The sequence below is a fragment of the Toxorhynchites rutilus genome, chromosome 2 (genome assembly GCF_029784135.1).
Source record: "Toxorhynchites rutilus septentrionalis strain SRP chromosome 2, ASM2978413v1, whole genome shotgun sequence".
Classification (NCBI taxonomy): Eukaryota; Metazoa; Arthropoda; class Insecta; order Diptera; family Culicidae; genus Toxorhynchites; species Toxorhynchites rutilus.
The window spans coordinates 23,787,893-23,808,833 of NC_073745.1; the positions used below are offsets into that span (position 1 = coordinate 23,787,893).

Consider the following 20,941-nt stretch of genomic DNA (forward strand, 5'->3'; position numbering starts at 1 on the left):
TTAGTTTTCGAGTTATGCAGAAGTTTGTTTTTCATTTGTATGGCAGCCCCTTCCCCTCAGATAGGGGTTAAGGGTGTCGAACCACCATAATAACATTTATTGCCCCATAAAACCTCCATATGCCAAATTTGGTTCCATTTGCTTATTTAGTTCTGTAGTCATGCAGAAATTTGTGTTTCATTCGTATGGCACTCGAGCTATCATAAGAACCTTCCCCGGTCCCAGAAACTCCAACATACAAATGTTTGCGTCGATCGGTTCAGTAATTTTCTAGTCCATAAGAATCAGAATGTCAAAAATCCATTTTTATATTTATAGATTATATGTTCTTTCTAAGTCCTCCGAAACATTTTGAAGTTCAGACCAAATGATCTTCCATTTCAACAACGACTGGTGCAATGTTTATAACAAGAAATCTTACCTAAAATGGTTCATAGATCCCGAGTGCTATGCTGGCTTCGAGTTTATACAAACATCAGATGTTATAGGTCCTCCCAATCATTGTATAGCTCAAAAGACCATAGAGTCAATGTGATCCGTTGATTTGAATTGATATGGATATACAAGCCAAGTAATGTTGCTTCCGCCATTCGACGAAATGAAAATCCGTAAATCTATATGCTTCTGAGCCACACAGGTGTATTGTTCAAAAGATTATCGCAAACATTGAGTCGCCAACAAGAGAGCGAAAGCACAATTAACGGGAAGCGCTTGTACAATATCAGCGTCGGTCTCAACTTCCAAAGATGTTTATTTGAAAACAAGACGATTGTTTGAAATTCAACTATAAAATAGTCTCATTTTGACATCCTAAAATAAATCATAGGATCAACTCGTGAAAATTTTGTGAATTCTTGTTGTCCAATCAAATCTATCTATCTATCTATATATATAAAAATGGAGTGATGTCTGTCTGTCTGTCTGATTCTTATAGACTCGGAAACTACTGAACCGATCGACATGAAAATTGGTATGTAGGGGTTTTTGGGGCCGGGGAAGGTTTTCGTGATATTTTGAGACCCCTCTCCCCTCTCTAAGGGGGGGGCTGCCATACAAATGAAACACAAATTTCTGCATTACTCGGAAATTAACCAAGCAAACGAAACCAAAGTTGGCATGTGAAAGTTTTAGGGTGCAATAAATGTTTCTATGATGGTTAGACAGTCCTTCCCCCACTCAAAGGGGGGGCTGCCATACAAATGAAACACAAATTTCTGCATTACTCGAGAATTAATCAAGCAAATGAAACCAAATTTGGCATGTGGAGGTTTTAGGATGCAATAAATGTTTCTATGGTGTTAAGATATTCCTTCCCCCTCTCTTAGAGGGGGCTGCCGTACAAATGAAACACAAATTTTTGCATTACCCGAGAATTAATCAAGCAAATTAAACCGAATTAGGCATATGGGAACTTTAGGGTGCAATGAATGTTTCTATGGTGGTTAGATACCCCTCCCGCCTCTCTTAGGGGTGGCTGCCATACAAATAAAACACAAATTTCTGCATTACTCGAGAATTTATCAAGTAAAGGGGCGGGACGAAGTTTGCCGGGTTAGCTAGTATTATAATAAATATGTTTCTTGTTTCTATAAAAGTGATTTTGTATTTGAAAACGAAAATAAAGAACTAATAACAAAGTTTTATTGGAGGGGTGACACCCTAGAAATCTGCCCCGGGTGTCAGCCGCTCACGCTACGCCACTGTGCTTAAACATTTTAATTAATGGTTTATTTCGCTATTTATGAACTACATATAAATACTCCACGAAGTTACGAAGGAAATTATACTTCTAAAGGAATAGGTAAAAAAAACTCATTCTAGATGAATCGAAGCCGAACTTCTTAAAATAAAACGATTTTACAGGATCCAGTTTTCTTCCAGTTTTTTCAAGATCAATCTTCCAGTTTTTCTGAAAATAATTTTGGCAACTCTGGCTGTTGCAATTTAACCCTCCTGTATTCGTGTGCAAAATCATAACACGTATACTCGCGCACAGTGTCTCTGACCGAAAGTTGAAAAATCTCCAGAAAATATGTTTTCTTCATCTTCATTCAGTTTTAATAGTCATCTAATTCAACCTCCTCAAAACATAGTAATTATTGATACTCCAACACAAATAACGAAATTCGACTTTTTTCCTGTTATTAATTGAAATTAAGCAACTGAATATAATTCATGAAAGTACAAAGAGCTATGAAATAACATAAAAACGTATTTATCGATTTAGATTTCATTAGCTGCCATACAAATGAAACACAAATTTCTACATTTCTCGAGGATTAATCAAGCAAACGAAACCAAATTTGGCATGTGGAGGTTTCAGGATGCAATAAATGTTTCTATGGTGGTTAGACACTCCTCCCCCTCTCAAATCGTGGGCTGCCATACAAATGAAACACAAATTTCTGCATTACTCGAGAATTAATCAAGCAAACGAAACCATGTAACGGAGAAACAAGATATTTGCAAGTGGTTGAAAAATCTTGAACGAGAATTGTGTCTGAAAATAATCTGATATTATGATGACAAGATTTGGTATAAGTACTAGGAATTTTATAGTAAAAGGTAATTTTAAAGGGGAAAATTAGCGCTTAGTAAGAAAACGTGAATGTGATAACGAAAAATAAATTTTGGGCGGGACAAAGTTTGCCGGGTCAAATTGATCGTTTGTAGATCGATGAGTTTGTTCTGAAATCGCTCCGAAACTTTCGTCACTGCCTGTCGAATGGGATTTCAAACCATGTCCAAATCATGTGCTTTGATATATGGAAAATATGTTTCAAGTTGACCTTGTTGTAAAAAATCTTGACAAATGCTGTACAATTTCATTTTCAATGGTTTTCTGTACTGTTTCGTCGTCTCTTCCATCATCATTCACTGACGAAAGTCTTTCAAACATTGTGAAGTGGTCCAATTGAACATTACATTTCTGATTTGGAAATGTTTGCCGAGGATCGCATACTTTAGCGTATCCAAGAAGGTTTTGTAACAATTTTTGCTACTCATTGTAATCTGCAATGCGAAGTAAATATGCAATATTCCCTTGCACATTTTCCCCCTTTTGATGACCAATTCCCTCACTAGGGGGGAATACCTCACCGGTTGAAAATCACTGTTCTAGAAAGTAACCAGATGATAAAGGTTCTGGAATTTCAAGTTTTCATACTTCTAATATTCTTTGTTTCTGTCTTCTTGGTCAACAAAAACCTAATTCCTGTTTTTTTAATGAGGCATAAAAAGATGATATAAAAGGATTTCTAGGAACTTCCTGCGACTTGTTTTATCGCCGATGTTGTTCAGCTCATATATTATAGAAAAGAAAAACTCGAAGCTGTAACTAACTGCAGAAAATAACCATTAACCACCGTTTAGTTTATAGTTTACAGTTTACAATTCTTCCGCAAGTGCAATTCTTTCACAAGTGTGTATATGTATGACCATTGTATTTAGTGAACAACTATACGAATGGCAAACATTTGTATTTTACTTTTGCACGTATGGATCTATCGACGAATATATCGACGAATAATATATGAATCCGTTCAATCCGGTGGCAAAAAGAACTAAAATCAAATAACAATAGTCCGAAAATGATATTATGCATTATATTTAATAAATATTCCACGCCACTGACATTAATTGATACATTTCATTGAACAATATTCTAAAATAGGAAAAGTCACTTGTCCAAAAAAGTTACTCCTATACTCGCGTCGGTGTCTCAGACCAAAAGTGGTAAAAAATTGATACACGTCCCTTTCGTACCTACTCGTACGATACGTTAAACGATGACGAACAACGAATGACGAAGCTAGAGAGAATCGCAAAGTCGTAGTGTTGATATTTTCTGAGAAATGATCGAATTATTGTTTTCTCGGTCTCTCAGACCTATGCGCGAGTATAGGAGTGTTAAGTTCCAAACACATACAAATACTACGTCAACACATCGATAGCTATTCTCTTGGTCTTTTTTTCGATGTCAACGTTGACATTGATGGTGCACACAGTATGGGACAAAACATTTGCAACCAAATATGCACAACCATAAATTGTGTATTAGCCGATAATGATCCATCAATCAAAGATGTGAATGTTCAGAAACAGTATAAAACAAACATAAAACAAAATGTTTATGTATTCCAATTGATGAATTGGAATTGAATTAATTCTCAAAAATCGAGGAAGAAACTTATTGTCGTCCTGTACAAAATATTTGCAATTACGCATAATGTGTGTTTAGATTTCTATATTTTGTTGTGAATCCTCTCTTTTCGATTATTGCTGGGAATTTTCAAGGCATATCCAGTCTATGTATTCAATATGCATGTGACGTTGTTAACAACTGTCAATTGAACAGGTCGTAAGTCAAGTTTTGTGGAATCGATGTCCAAGTCTAGTGGATTGATAATCTCCCACAACTTTTCGATGGGGTCAATATCCGGACATTCAGGATTAGAGGATTCGAGAAAGATGAAGCAGTTGACACAAGCGCTCGCTAATAGCGTTTGGTTGCGAACCGGTATCGAGAAGGGCACGGGCGACGTGTTCTTGGCCGTAAACATCCACTACAATCAGCACTACGGTTGTTAGAAGCACTCTAGTGTTGGACGATGAATGTTGAATGGACTAACTTCGCGTTGGGCATTGTCCCCTGCGTACGGTCCGGGATGGATCATCGAATGGTGTCTTCTCGAACAGTGCTTGCAGGAGAACTTGGTGCGGCAATTGCGTGAGAAATGATCACTGCGGAAGCAATTATTGCAGAGCTTCTTCTCGGCGACCACTTTCAGACGGCCTTTCGTGTCGAGACCGTTGAAAACAGAACAGTCGAAGATGGAATGCTTGTGCCTCTTGCATGCAGGACAAGTCGGGAACGTTTTTGCCGGGGTTTCAATCGCGGCATTGACGCTGAATCGGAGCTGGTTAGACCTCTTCTGGAGTGATGGCTGAGGCTTGAAGTTGGCATGCTGCGGTCGGTTCACGGAAATCGTTTCAAAGATGCGAGCTCGCTTCTGCAGAAATGCGATCATCTGTGAATACGTAGGATGATGCTCAGCTGCGATCGATTCCTCCCACGCAGTGAGCGACGCGTCATCTAATTTGTCCTCGAGCAATTCGATGAGGATAGAGCTGAACTGGGCGACTGGTTCGTCCAATTGTGCCAGCACTTTAGTGTGGCGCTGAAACTCGTCTATGATGCGATGAAGGGCTTCTAGATTGTTGCTCGGAATCTTCGGGTGTTTTTACAGGGTTCGAATGTGCTTCTTACGCAGAATAGCTTTGTTGGCGTAGCGGTTGACCAACGTATCCCAGGCAACGGAATAGTTCTGTGCTGTTTTGTTGATGGACTGCATCAAGTTGGCTGCTTCTCCTTTCAGGGCAGCCCGCAGATAGTGGAACTTCTGCACCTGAGAAATTTCCGTCAACGAATGAATCATAGACAAGAACGTGTCGTGAAAAGTCAGCCAATGGTTAAAGTCTTCATCAAACTCGGCCAGCGATATCGTCGGGAGTATCACACCTGCGATGGCGGAAACAGCAGCAGTTGAGGTGGAGTTTGAAGTAGGGGGTCCGGCAGCGACAGTAACTACCGGGGGCGGGAGTTTCGTGATCAATCCGGCTTTCACACGAAAATAGACCTCTTCTACCATCGCTCTCAACTTCATATGCTTCTCCGCAGAAGCTTCCGCTACATCGAGGTCTTCAATTTCGCCCTGTAGTTTTTCGAATACTTCCCAAACTTGCTCCAGCCGGTCTAGACGATGTTGGACTTCATGCTGCTTTTCGGGGACGTATGCGGCGAGGAACTGGTCTTGCTGGGTGATTCATTGTTTCTTCGCGATTCCTTGCTCTTGAGCTTCTTCTCGTCGGCCATCTCCGGAGCACAGTGTTGACAGCAGCACTAAAATATGTTGAAAAGATCCAGGAAGCACCACTATGATGACGTAAATTAATTGGAGAGGTACTCACCTGATATCTCTAGACTTGGGGCATTGTATTTAATAATCCGGAACCAGCAACAAGGGTAACAGTAATGATTCGGAGCTTCCAATACGGATGATCGGGCGGCAAAGTGAGGTTAGAGTTGATCTTTCAATAATGAAGATGAGACACCAGACGCCGGAATCCTGGTCACGGCACCAAATGTTGGGTAACGGGGGCTCACCGGGTGGTTCAACGGGACGGGCAACGGGCAACGTTCCGGGGATGTCTAGCTCTGGACGGTCCAGCAGTGACACGACACGTGCATCGGCAGTGGAGTGTCCAAATAACTGGTGAATCTGGCGAAGCAGCAGCAGACGACCTTATTCAGTACCTTCCAATTACGTTCTACGTTGTGTATGGAATCTTTTTATTATGATAATCCTAACAAAAGACAATACAATAGATGCAATAGAGGAAGTAGATTGATGCCAATTGCTACGGAATATTTCAGCGGTACACGGATAGTCCCATTTGATATCCATCAACGTGATTTTGTCGAAGTTTTATTGAAAACCCCTTTTACTCCACCATACGACACTCTGTGTTAGGTAACATATCTTTATGGATGTTATTATACACAAACAGTCCGTAATTGCACTTGTTTTGGCCAATGCAAACATTCTCCATCACTTTGACTTTATTCTCAGCGGAAAATTGAGCGAGTCAATAAAACCCCAAAAATGGCATCATAGCACAACTAATTATTCGTGTCATGGTATAGTACGAATCTAGATATCTGTCGACATGAATTTGTCTTTATTTTAAATCAATTTAACATTATACTCCATTACTTGATTATTTTTGTCGTTGTCAAATATTAATTGCATCAAAACTGCAACAGTACTGACAATCGTGAAAGTGAAATTTGTGACAATAGAAGTAAAATTACAATTGATATGAGCTATAAATGAATGAACGTAACAGCACGCTATGTACACTGTGGGTGAACCACAGATTACCGTTCTTCTCTAACACTGATTGTGTTACCAGCTCTGGTCCCACGGAAGATGTTGCAGGTTTGCTAATTAAACGTTGTAAAGCAGTATTGTTAAGTCTGAGACTTATCATACGTGCATATATCGTGCGTCGGGGTGCCTTCCAATTCAAAACACACATCGATGAAAAGCCAATTCTTCGTTCACCGTTCAAAGATAAAATGTGAACCATCAAGGCGACATCAATGATTTTCTTTTAATGAGCAAGTATTATATTCCGCATATTTACGAGGAATCAGCTTCTCATTACTAGCGCGGATCGTGCCCTTTCGTATTTCGTTAAGAATCCTCTCGCAATCGAATGAACAACTTGCGAAACTGCGAATAGTATCATCTTCTCGACCATCGATTATTGTGACTATAAATACATAAATCAGGTTCCCAGGTTGCAGTTGGTATTGCCGTCAATGATACAGTCATCATCATGCTGCGCTGGGAATATTTAAAACCGTGCCTACCCGATCGCTGATAGTGCATGATCACACGGAAATGTGACTGTCTGAGAACAAGAAAAAATCCACCAATTCAACATCGGTTCCAATTAAAAAAATGAGTAAACAGGTAGACTCCGGTTGGTTTCAATCTTGAGTATTTTGTTAAATGTGGGATGAAATCATAAATAACGGAATTTCGTTAACCATTTTGACGCTGGGAAAAATATGTTTATATGGAGAGTATTGAAAAGCTCATTGATAATTTCTTATGATTTGGGCTATGCCTATCATCAAAACGTTTTAACTAAAAAAATACACTACAAAGCGTTATTCTATTTCTAAGTGAAATTAGTGAGAACATTTTTACACTAAACTGGATAACACTTCAGTTGTGAATACATTCTAATCAGGCTTTTTTTTTTGTTTGAATGTTTCGTTCTATGACACAAAACCAACATCTCGTTAGTTTCCGCTGCATTGTGTAAATACAAACTGTGTACCTAAATCCATAAGTTTGTTGATTCATTATCTTTATTTTTGAACTCCCTCGCTCCCACTGTTCAATTGCAGTGAGTGATTTCAAAAAACATCCTACCTCTCGATCGGGGAGATACAATTAGGAATCCTCGAATAGCACAGTCTAATGTAATTTACAGTGAAAGCTCTCTATAGCGACATCGCAAGGGACCATCGTTATAGAGAATTGTCGCTATAAAAGATTGTCGTTATAGGGAGCTCGAATGTCGCTATAAGGAGAGAAACGCCCAAGCTCACTCAAAACAATCAAATCATATCAGAAACAAAAGTAATTGATGTCTAACCATCTTGGAACTAAAAACATTAAACAATGAATATGAAATTAAGCTCATTTGTCCGGTAATTTGTAATTGATTTTTTTTTGGTAAAAACCAGCATAGATAATCTGGAAAGCACCTGCTTGCTAGTTTTGAGAGGGTGGACACATAGTTTCATTGTTGAATGCTCCATCAGTCCCTGATTTAATAAATTATTGATTTTTTTTATCTCATCGCCGAACAAAATATACCAATTGAACATCATTGAAGCCATTATTCTTACCCTTTTCACGACTCTAGTCCATATTTTTGATAATGAATAAATTCGCATTGTGCGGCACATTGAATTCATTAGACAATGTTACCTTTTTAGTACCCTTTTTGAACTTTTGAATTATGTCCAATTTATTTTTAGCGTTAAAGATTTTCGTGTATTTCAACTCATTTTGGGCAGTGAATGTTTTCGAAGTGAAACAAACGATTTTTCAAGTTATTGCCTGATTTCGATATTAAAAGCTTTATTCATAAAACAACTGCGTAAACAATACATTCATTTTTAAATGTATTGAAAATGCAATTTATTCTTTCACTCTAGGGCGGGATTCTTGTACAACAATGCTTCGATTAATTTGTTTTAATAAGCTTTTATGGCTTGAATTTCTGTTTCTGTAAGTATCCGAAAATTTAAATCAGTTGGGCGTGAACAAATGTTCACAGTTGATTAAACCACAATACACAACATAGACTATTTACGTTCGTAGGCACTAACATTGACACACACCCACACACTATGAGTGGAGTGAAATTGAAAATTGTCGCAATAGAGGATGTTTGGTTTTAGTAAATAGAAGCGATAATTTGTCGTTATAGGGAAGGTCGTTATAGAGAAATGTCGCAATAAAGAAAAGTATTTCTATGCGATTTTGAAGGGACCTTCAAACATGTCGTTTTAGAGAGATTTGTCGCTATAAAGGTTGTCGTTATAGAAAGCTTTGACTGTATATAAATTATATATAATTGCCATAAAAGCGGAAGCTTCAATACCAAAGCCACAAACCGGCACAACAATGTTCCCCAGTATGACAATTGAGCAGGGGATCAACATCTAATCGCGGATTCTTTTGTGTCACTGTAAATATCTATCAGTTTGCATTGCTCAGTAAAGTTTTCTGCTTTGAAATAGCTGAGAGCCGGATAATTGAAGCTATGGAGCTGAGTTTCATCGATTCTATAAGTTCTATGAAATTGTCAACAATTAAGACAATTTCATTCCGCTTCGAATGTGGATCACACTCGTGATGCTTAGTACGCAATCATAACAAAGGCTAGTGCTGAAATGTTAATAAGTATCACTAGGCGACTTAAATGCATATATTAACACGCGTGTGTCACGTTAATAGAAATGAAGTATGAGGGGAAAATGTAGAGATTTAACCGTTTGAGTGCGGAGCATATGCCAAAAATGCGGGTATATTTGAAAACAATACTTAAGAACGCAGATAACTGATAAGGTCACAAAAGTTGTATTGATGAAAAAACACACATGAAAAGTGGGTTTTATAAAATTTATAACCATTATCTTCTTATGTGTATATATATATATTTTTTTTCAATAATGAAAATATTATATTTACACAATTTCATTCGCAATTATCGTTTGCTGCACAAAGTGTGTGATGACCTTTTTCACAAATGTCCCCGAAAGACGAAATTCTACGTTAAGAAATGCCAAGTCAAAAATATTAACATCAAGCAAAAAGAGCGCTATCGCTCCCCCGTATTCGAAGGATTAACGCGATGAGCCGCGTGTCGGCCCCTAAGGACTGACGTTGACAGTTACAGACTAAGGAAATATGGAAGAAAATTGTCTGTTTTCGGATGTTTTACGATATATGACTACATTCCAGTCGATTTTCTGACTATTTTCTTTTTATACAAAAATATCTTTTAGAGTGAGAACCGACAGTGATATTATGCAATTGGCCTTGATTCGCAAATTGCAAACAAATTGGGGTTTCGGTTTAAATGCTTGCATACGTAGTACTGACTTTAACTTGAACATTCTTCTGTACATTTCTTGATATTTCCACAAAAACTAATCATTATAATTTAAAATCATTATCAGACACAGTCTTTCTCTAATACTTTCCACAATTCGCGAATAAAACATGTTGCTCTGTTACACATAATTCATAATTGTTTTAAAAAATTTGTTCATTCCATCCGAAAATCTGTCATGATTTTCGATTCCAAGTGACAGGACATTAAGCCCAATGCCGTTGTCATCCAAAATTTGTTCTCTACCAAATAACTAGTCGATACATTCCCTAAAATACTGCTCGCAATTGCACAAATTAAGATAGTGGTCCAGAACAAACTTGAGGTAGGCGTTTTGTACAACCAGCGAAACACCAAACTTCACGTTTTTCTAACAACACGCGAATCATTATTGACTTTGGCTGGGAAATGCAAACCGGATATTGCACCTTAAAATTATCACAGGTTCAGGTCATTGCGAAATTTCCTCAAGAGGAAAGACTTTCACTGTATGAACAGCATAAAAAATAGCTTGAAAAGTTTTCGAGACGAGAAAGCAAACATGTTCTGAGCTGTGCGAAAGATGTTACGATAATGGGCATATTAAATTGGAAAAAGTCTGCCTATTACAAAATATGTTTTCTCAAAAATTGACCCGAACTTTCCGAGCAACCCAATACGATGTATTCTAATTTCTTCCTGAATTTTAGTTTTCATTCTTCCGGATTTTTGAAAATTATAGTTAGCAACCCTGGATGCAACAGTTCAACAGTTTTCGTGGCGAACATTTTCACAATATACGATAACATACAGGCGATAATATATTGGTACACATCCATCCCAATCCTACATTTCCGATCAATAAAACACAAAACTACTATAACAACTTCAATCTTCAATTGGCAACGCATAAAATCAACATCTATGTGGCCATCTGATACACAAGTACGTTCCACCAGACGGCATGAAAACCGAATGTGCTGTGCATGCCCTCATTGTATGCACCGATGAAGCCATTTCAGAGCGGTCGAATCGGGTGGTATAGGAAAATAGTGCATTCTTTCTTTTCTTGTTCCCTTATTAACGGGTTAATGGAAGCTTTGAATGTTTCGTTTCATTCGTCTCCGGAAATATAGTGTGCCTCAGCGATGCTAACTTACTACTTATCGACAGAAAAAAAAATGGGCAGAATAATGAGAATCTGAATCCTTCCAATTTTCATCATTTTAAACCATTTACATATTCGTGATTTTTAATGTAAATCATATCAAACAAATGTTAGAGAATTTACGGTTTGATTAGTATATACATCATCAAAATCCGTTTGCTTGTTGATGTTCCTATTTGACCATAAAGGTATTTAGTAGCCTTACAGTGTAACGTTTCTAATTGCATTTTCTCAGCATTTAATATCGTGAGATTCGGTATGCGTTTTGTCATGCGAGAATAATCTCAATTTTGATTTTGAACATTAAATTGTATTCGAATGTCTCCCACATCTTTTGATAGCACAAGAATATGACGTCTATTATTGGTTAAAGAGCAATCTAGTTGAAGAGCACCCAGCTTGCGAACGACTACTGTATATGTTTGTGCCATAACTACCAATCTTCCATCCACAAACTTCTGATCCACAAAACATTACAACCGCCCAATGATAACTATTTCGATCTAGAAAGAAAGCAGAAATACTAACAATGTGTGAGTGTGAAAGAATGCACAAGCGCCAGTATGAAACGGCATGAAAACCAACACTCCCTATCATATTTCCTTGTTCCTCCTTGTATTTGATGTTGTGAATCAAATCGCACCACGCCTTCATTCAAATTGATGCTGACCGCTCTGGTTAACGGAAATTAAAAATTCTGGTTTTACATTCAGATCGTGTCAAGATGCCATCGGGCGGAGCTTAAATTGCAATATTTCCTCTCTCCAGTTTGTCCGTAGAACGAACATTACATTCAGATCCCGTGTTTTCAAGGAGAATGAACTGAAAAGTCTCAAGCCCCTCGAAAGAAAGAAAAAGTAGAAGAAGTAGCTTTAGAACGTGTGATTAAGTGCTTGGCTACTCTATTAATTTGAAATAATAACTAGTATGCGAGTTATAAAATCTATTCACCGAATGTTTTAAACAAAACCGGTGACCAATAGTAGAAAATTATAATGATAGTCGCTTTGTTGTGACATCGTTCGAAGGAGTCAGAAAGCCGTGTATTCGCTCGTGTCCCTCCATCTCTCTGCCATTTTTGTTACTATGTTAAAGTGTTGAATGTTATTCGGTTTTATCAATGTAAAAAGTAATTTAGAACATTGTCAATTAGAATCGTGAGGATCGTGATTGCGATCGATTCGGAATGTTTTCACATAACAGTCGATTTCGTTTGCAATGAAAAAATTTTTTTGACCGCGATGCTAACTATTATTTTTATTTCTCATTTCGTTGAAACAGTCTAAAAAGGTGTTATGACTTCGAGTGTAAAGTTTCGTCTCTTTTGCTTAGTTCACCAGGTGTTGAAGACAGCGATGAGCTGTTATTCTCAGAACATTCGTCGCAAGATATTTTATTCACTCCAATAATTTTTTGTACAATTATGTTCACGTTTCAACTCCAAAATAGTCAGATATGAAGCTCGGGTCCGAAAAGGTTGCATTAAATAATTTCGATCATCTTCCAAGTAGTTGGAATAGCTTCCCAATCCTTCGTTTAAATATGCTTTCATGCGAGATTAGCTCGATGTTCTACGGGCAGTCTCGTCTTTGTCCAAATGCTTTTTTATACTGCAAAAAATCAAATCACTTCAAATATACTGAACAAACTAGAAATTATAATTATTGCTATTGTATTGAAGCAAAACGCATTTGATCCATAAAGCCATCCAACATGTATTGTAGTGAATATTTTAGATTATCATCTCTGAAGACCCATTTCACCAAAATCTCATCATTGTGATAGAAAATCCTTATCAGAAAAAAATCTGTTTAAGATTTCTTGTAGGAAACTTGATACGCTATTAAAGAATATTCATTCTAAACGAAAGATTTTATCATTATTCATTATGTTTATACAAAAATGTGTTGATCTTTCTCCCTAATATGTAATCCTTTATTTGGTTTTGCAGATTCTCCCAATTTCGTATTTGAAATCCGAATATCTGGAGAACAAATGCATGAGGAAATGCCATTGAAAAAAGCCGTTGACTGAGCGTTTGCTGGACTAAAACTATGTGCTAGAAATCGCGAATCATTCCCTCTATACCAAATAAATTATCAACGGGAGGAGCCTAATTTGCAATATTTCCCCTATTCACTGTGTCATCAGAACAAACGCTGCATTTGATTCGAAGTGATGTATGAATATTGTAAGCCACTGATGAATAAGTAGAACCTTATTGACAGTACGGTCAGGTGAACATACAATTATGCAGAACAAATGTATAGGAAAATGAGCATTAGGGTGCCAATGAATGTATGGGAAAAAACGACCCTAAAATTTCAAAAAGTAACCCTATACAAAATGTTCACCACCTCGAAAAAACACCCTATGCCAAATTTCAGCTCAATCGGACCTAAGAGAAGGTGGCGCAAAGCGGTCAAAGTTTGAGTTTTTTGAAAATCAAAAAATCACCCAAGGGGTTTTCGAATTTTTTTTTTATGCCAAATGTCATAAAATGACATGAAACGTCGAGATCTAGTGTCATTCCGAACTTTTTTTTTGTCAAAAATCGGCACTCTGGCACTTTGTTTTTCGGTATACGAAACGAAAAGTGTGGGTTTTAGTGCCAATAAAAATACAGGCGAACCTTTTTTTGTGCGGGGGATAGGGACCGCACAAAAAAGTCGCATAAAAAAATCGTGCAAAACTTCACCAGCAGCTTTTAAAAATCGTGTTCGGTACACATTTTGAAAAAAACTTTTTTTGTGCGGTAGATAGGGACCGCATAAAAAAAGTTTCCCCCAAGGACATAAATCAAATCCACGCCATTCACCGTTCAATTTCCTTTTGTTTCCCTGCTTTGCGATGGGACATTCTGCCTCTTCGGTTGCGCGTGGCTGTTTTGTGCTTTTAGTTGCATGTCAATCATGTCAAGCAAAAACTTAGAGCATTTGATGAGAGGAGGGGAATGATTTCAGAAGTGGATAATTGAGACGCGAATATTCTTTTTTCGCCCTGAAATGCATGAAATGCAAATGCAATACATGTCGAAAAAAAACTAAACGGACGATAACTTCATCAAATATGCTTCTTTTCATACACCGCACAAAAAAAATTCGCACATAAAAAACCACACAAAAACAGGTTTTACTGTAGTTATCTCGATTTTATATTCGGAACTTGCTACGAAATGTTGATTTGCACGATAATATACTCCATGCAAAATATTAGCTCATTCGGACTTCATTTACTGGTGACAAAAACGTTAAAATTTGAGATTTTTGAATACCGAAAAATCACCGGAAATCGGGGTTCATAAAAAAAATTATGATGCCAAATGTCATAAAAGTGCATGACACGTCAAGATTTACAGTTATCTCAAAAAAATAAAAATTGTTGACAAAAATTTAATTTTCAGGCGGAAAAACGACCAAGAACCAAAAAAACTTTTTTTTTGACAAAAAAAAATCTCGACCAGTAATGCAATTTTAAGACATTTGGCAACAATTTTTTTTTCTTGAATACCTCGGTTCCATTTGCATATTCATTTTCGCCATGATATTCGTAACATGGACTTCGGCAATGGAATGTATGGTATAACTCTAGCTATATTTTATGAATCTAATCCCGATTGGCCAGAAATGGCATACACCCCAATTATATGGGCAATGGGTGAAAATAACAGACGAGCGAAAAACGAACATAATCTTGTTTTGATTTCCGGTTTAATGATACTGGCTATAAATGACCAGCAATCATATAAAACCCCTACGATATGGGTATTGGATGGAAGGGCTTAAACAGTAGAAGTCGAACATCGTATTCCAATGCCATTTTGGAAAAAGAGATAGTGGCTTCCGATTCATTGAAAAACGCCATAGAAGACCGAAAATGGAGTTAGTGAAGTGGAGTTAAATAAAGAAAGTGTTAGAAACTAAGATCGTGTTAGAGCGAGATGGCGATAGTAAAAGATCATAGAAAGCGGAAACGGAAACGGGAACGGACCGTACCCTTCACGCTAAAGATCGCGAGTTCAATTCTCACTCTCGACATTTTTCCAAAAATGAAAGTGACAAACCAGCCAAAAAGTGTTGAAAGTCATTAAAATACAGTATAAAAAAGAAAAAGAAACGGAAACGGAAACGGAACGCTCAACGCCGTTCAACGCTTAACTTCGCTCAACCGCTCAACACCGCACAACGGTCAACGCTCAACGAAAGCTATTTTGAAAATGTGTGGCCCTGGTACTTCCATGTATCAGCTTCAGGGTTGAATGTAAAGGCTATTTTATAATACTCATGCGAATTTGGCTAGGTAATTATTTTCTTAAAATTTCATCATTATACAAAAAATATACAAACGAGCCCATCTGTCCCTTGATCATTCATGGTTATATAATTTTTATTGAATGTCTACAGAATTTTGCGAAATTATCCATCGTAACAATAATAAACTACGTTTGAAAAACTATTCCCAATATTGAACCATCTCCGAGAAATGCTATAAAAAATAAACCTTGACAGGTAAATTGGCGGGTGCAAACTTTTATTGCATCAATCTTACCGCAGCAATGATCTTCTGACATCAAACTGAAGTAGAATCGAGTTTTGAGGTTGAGTTGAGCAAATTGTTTTCGTATGGCCAGCGGCGAGGGTTCGAGAGATCATATCTTATTTCGAAGAAGACGCACCACACCGAATGATGTGTTTGCCAAGCGCTTATCCACGTTCAACCGAGACATTGGCAACAAACTGGACATTGTCTTGAGCGGCAAAGAAAGGTTTGGAGAACCGCAAGAAAGTGGTTGCCCACTGCCTAGGTGTAATGATCATGGAAGCGGTGTTCTCCTACATTTTCCCATGATTCTGAATCATGACTCATACGGGATTACATTTCCAAGAACCACCCCCTTCTCTAGTGACGCTAGTGAAACATTTTTTTGAAATTTGCTGCTAGTGATTCCTCTCATGGGAATGTCCATATTTGAACAAGATAGCGCCCATTGATAATTCCTACGGTCCCAATGACGAAGGCGCTATCTATTTATTCACTGCAGCACATGACTTCAAACAAAACCTTCGCCAGCTGCATTCGCGCCACTCAGTATAAATCGATCGCCCATCGCGACTGGAATTAAACGACAGTAATTATCGCCCCAACACGACCTGTTGAACAGTCCGTAAATCTATGAAACGATTAGTAGAATCAATAATACAAGTGATCATCGCGCGGAACGTGTCTCTGACAAGTTGATAGCATAAACTATATATAAGTTCATCGTTTGATCATCCGCCGGTAGTAGACTCGAAGGAACACTTGAAACGCTGCTTAGTGAATTCACTCACGTGCTCCTCTCTCTCTTTATTGTGTCAGTGGACTTTGAAGCCCAGAAGTGAATTCCTTCACATAACCAGAAATAAGAGCGAAACCGAACGGAAGAGAAAGAGAGTTTGACGGTTTGCGATTTACTAAGAAGAGAGAGACCAAAGTATCCGATAGTCAGTCGTTTTGCCACCGCGACGAAGTGACGTGTTGTGTGTGGAGTGAGTGGGTGCGCTAGTGATGCAACGCAAATTACCGACAAACACCGATTTGTAGTGCCACTGTTAGTGTTTTGTTTACGTTAATTGTCGCTCGAGACGAGTGCCGAGAGCATATCTGTCAGTTTCGACGGGTCGCAGAAAACGACAAAAAAAAAACAACTACAGACTTCGGGGGGACGGCGTCTACTGGAAGTCTGCTGAGGATCAACGTCTTAGTCACTGACGCGTGGGAGAAATTACGAACCGGTGATGATGGACTGTAGGTTGCGACCATTTGGATTGTCATCGGCGGCAGCGGTCTGGATAGCGGTGGTGCTCTGTGTTGGTGAGTACATGCCAACCATAGAAAGGGAAAGTGAACATACATCCGAAGGGCGTCTGTTTTGGCTGTTTGATGGGCAATAAGCATAACGATTTCGGCCTTGAGCGCTCGATAAGGCCAGGGGTGATAAAAACCTGCGGTTTTCAAGGTTGTTTGTGGGAGCACAGTTCGGCTTCATTCATCGTGGTTTCTTTGGACGAAAATAGAACAAAACCACGAAAATTTACCCACAAGTCGTTGCTCATTTGTTTACTCTGTGGCTGTCAGTGGTGAAATTTTCACAGTTTACTCAAGTGTTCGATCGATACAACGACGCAAATGGGCGAATGTGAAGCTCGCCTGTTGCAGTATGTTTATCTTGCTGGATAAACTCGTTCGGAAAACCCGACCGTTCGCGAGGGGTGCTCGATAAGGTTTGAGATACAGACATTAAACATGTGTGTGTTATCAAACTTCTGCAACACTTGTGTCGATCAGATATTTGACTTATCAACTTTTTTGCACGAGAACGACAAGAAATCACAGAGTACTAAAACTGGGCTACACGGGACGGTGGCCCAAAGACCCGATGTTTGTTCAAGAAGTCATTTATTTGTTTGAATTAGATGCTTATTATTCGCGAAAAATCTTTTTGACGATCAAATGGTCGAGGTTCTGCCAAAACGAACCAAACAACAAAAACAATATTTTGAGAAATTTCAATTTGAAGTTTGGGCTCCCACTAGTTGACTGTGTCTGATCAAATCTATCATTTTATCACTCACGTGTTACAAACAGGATGTCAAACATAATACTCTCTTTCATGCTGTAAGCACACAATATTCGTCAATTTCTGATTAAGAACCTTTAGAAACATGAAAAAAAAACAAAATTATGTTTCTGCTAGACACGCAAAACTTCGTTTCCTTTGCAGCCAGAGCGAACCAAGTCCATGCTCACTATTAACATAATATCATCACATAACACATTAGTATTTTGTAACGGCTCTTGACTTATTTCATGAATGGTATATTAACTTACTTTTGCTGTTTATGACAAAATAATATCTTAATAAATGATAATAAATTGATTTAAGAAAGCATTACAGTTGGTTCGCTGTGGTTGAACGGAATTTTGAAAAATGCAGATCAGCGCTTCCACGCTTTATTGCAGCCCGTAGGCTGTCTTACCAGATTCCGACGACATTCGATTCCAGGAACTGTACGAAGCACAAAAATCTGTTGAAGATTCGGATTTGCCTTCTTGGAGAAAACGATCACTATTGTCCGATGCCATATTGTTGGTTTATGGTTCGCTTTGGTTGAATGCAATTTAGTTTTTTACAGTCTGTTGTCAATTATCCGAATGACATGGTCATCTTACAGTCGATAGATTATTATTCTCTGCATCCAATAGTGTAAGTAACTCACTTTTGAAAAAAAGACGCTTAGTTCGTTTTGGCAGAACCCCGACCAAATGATCGTACAATATTGAGATTGAAATAAGCTGCACAGATACATAGAGAAACATGAAACAGAACATAAGCAAAAGAATTTTTTGTTCGAATATCTTAAACTTTTTCAAAGGAGTTTAATGCGGAAATTAGCTGCTTAGCTGTATAGATCACAGTTATTTATGAAAAATGAAAATCTAAAATGGCCGCCACCAAAAAATGGCGAAGTATATACACTGAATTCTTTTTTTACGCGACTGATGCGTGCGCGCAAAAAACAAAATCGCGTAATTTCGAGCAAATAGCGCAAATAAAAATCGCAAAATCACGCAACAAAAAATCGCGTAAAAAAGAATCCAGAGTATATTTTCGAAGATCTATCAGTATAGATATCACACAAATTGAAATTATTTTACTAATAGAATACAGTACATCATGAAAACATTCCGAAAATAATTGAGTAAGAAATATTTTTTTCAATCCTTCTATACTCGCGCGCAAAATCGTGTCTCGTAAACTCACAGACTGTGTGTGTCTCTGTAATATTGATTACGTTTATTGATGAAATAACGTTTTCATGCTAAATTTTGTTTTTTGTGTTTTGACCTCAGTTCTTTATTGCGTCAACCGCGATTTTCGTTATTCGCCGATAATCGGGATTCTACTGTAGATACTAAAATCTTGGTGCATTTTCAATTATATTCAAACAAATTAAATTAAATAGTTTCGTGGGCTTACATCAATAATGCGTTCTTATTTTGTACACAACTCAATACAGAGCGGACTCTGTTATAAACAATCTCTGATTACTATTCCCTGTATATAATGGAGTAAAATGATTTTATCATTTGTTTTTTAAACGGTTTTATTTATCAATATGGGTTTTTCCAATACCCCATCAATATGGGTATCAAATGAAAGGGCTTGACTAGTAAAACACAGTTATTTATGAAAAATGTAAATCCAAGATGGCGGCCGCTACAAAATGGCGGGTCACATATTTTCTCAGAACTTCATCAATATAAGTACAAAATAAAAGGCTTGATTAGTAGAACAGAACTATTTATGAAAAATGCAAATCCAAAATGGCCGCAACCACAAAATGGCGCCATATATATTTTTATTTCAAAATCATGCCAATATGGTTATCAAAGGAAAGAGCTTGACTAGTAGAATACACTTATTTGGGAAAAATGCCAATCCAAAATGGCGGCCGCTACAAAATTGCGGATTACATATTTTCTCCCATCAATATGGGTAGCATATAAAAGGCCTTGATTAGTAGAGAACTTTTATTTTCAAAAAAATGCAAATCCAAAATGGCTGCCACCACAAAATGACGCAATATATATATATATATATATATATATATATATATATATATATATATAAGTTACCGTCAATTCCAAACGGCAACACCAGCCATGCACCAGCTCGAACAACCTAAACAGCGGCATCATCACTTTTGGCCAAACGTCCCATCTTCACTGAAATAACATATTCAACGTAGACACCACAACACGAATCAGCATAACAGGCAACGGTACGCAACTCGAGAATGTAGGTATCAAATTCCCTTCGGCTCATTGAGTAGGCATAAATCATAAGTCATGTAAACTGGAAGCGATAATAAAGTTAGTCTTAATCTTACAGTGAACAAGTGTAGTTCTTTTTTAAAAACGCTCTCCTTTAATTTAAAAACGTAAGTGGCGCAGTCGTGCGGATTGCGGTTTTAGTTAGAAGTTCGCGTGTGTGACCGAATCGACGGCTTATCGATTGTAGTGGCACCCCAAGGACAACTAACAAAACCAAGCGATCAGAACCAGCGAAGGAATATCGCAAAAATTAAGGTAAGCAAAAAGAGACTAGGTATAGTGATTTAATATTTAGTGATTTAATAACGAATAAAAAGGTGATTTTTTTTATAACCGGTACCAAGTGAAAAACTTTATAAAAAGATATTTTAATTTCCTAGAGACTAGGTGTAGTGATTTAATATTTAGTGATTTAATAACGAATAAAAAGGTGAATTTTTATAACCGGTACCAAGCAAAATACTTTTTTAAACAAGGAAATTTTAATTTTTAAAATTAAGCGATTTAGGAATTTCAATCGAGGCCGAGACATGGCAGAGAACCAGTTCGAACTTCTCCAAGCGAGTTTGGAACAACTGGCCAGCCGTCTGGCCGAGAAGGATGAGCAGATCGCTCAATTACAAATCCAAGCAGCGCAAGGTGAGCGAAATG

The 20,941-nt window shown here is 37.7% G+C and overlaps 2 protein-coding genes across 7 annotated transcripts in view; one reads left to right on the forward strand and one right to left on the reverse strand.

Annotated features, from left to right (window-relative positions):
* LOC129764786 (uncharacterized) overlaps positions 1–20,941 on the reverse strand; it is a 1,146,248-nt gene that overhangs the window by 295,599 nt on the left and 829,708 nt on the right. The window lies entirely within an intron of this gene.
* The window catches only part of LOC129764789 (fasciclin-3-like), a 64,987-nt gene that overhangs the window by 5,013 nt on the left and 39,033 nt on the right, over positions 1–20,941 (forward strand). The window contains exon 2 of one of the 5 annotated variants that reach the window (XM_055764276.1): positions 16,997–17,266. The exons of 1 other annotated variant lie outside the window; for it this stretch is intronic. In XM_055764276.1, the coding sequence (XP_055620251.1) occupies positions 17,191–17,266 (76 nt within the window). In that variant the 5' untranslated portion in view covers positions 16,997–17,190. Of the gene's footprint in view, positions 1–13,279; positions 17,267–20,941 lie in introns of those variants that run through there. 3 more of the 5 variants (XM_055764275.1, XM_055764277.1, XM_055764274.1) reach the window with 3 other exon arrangements.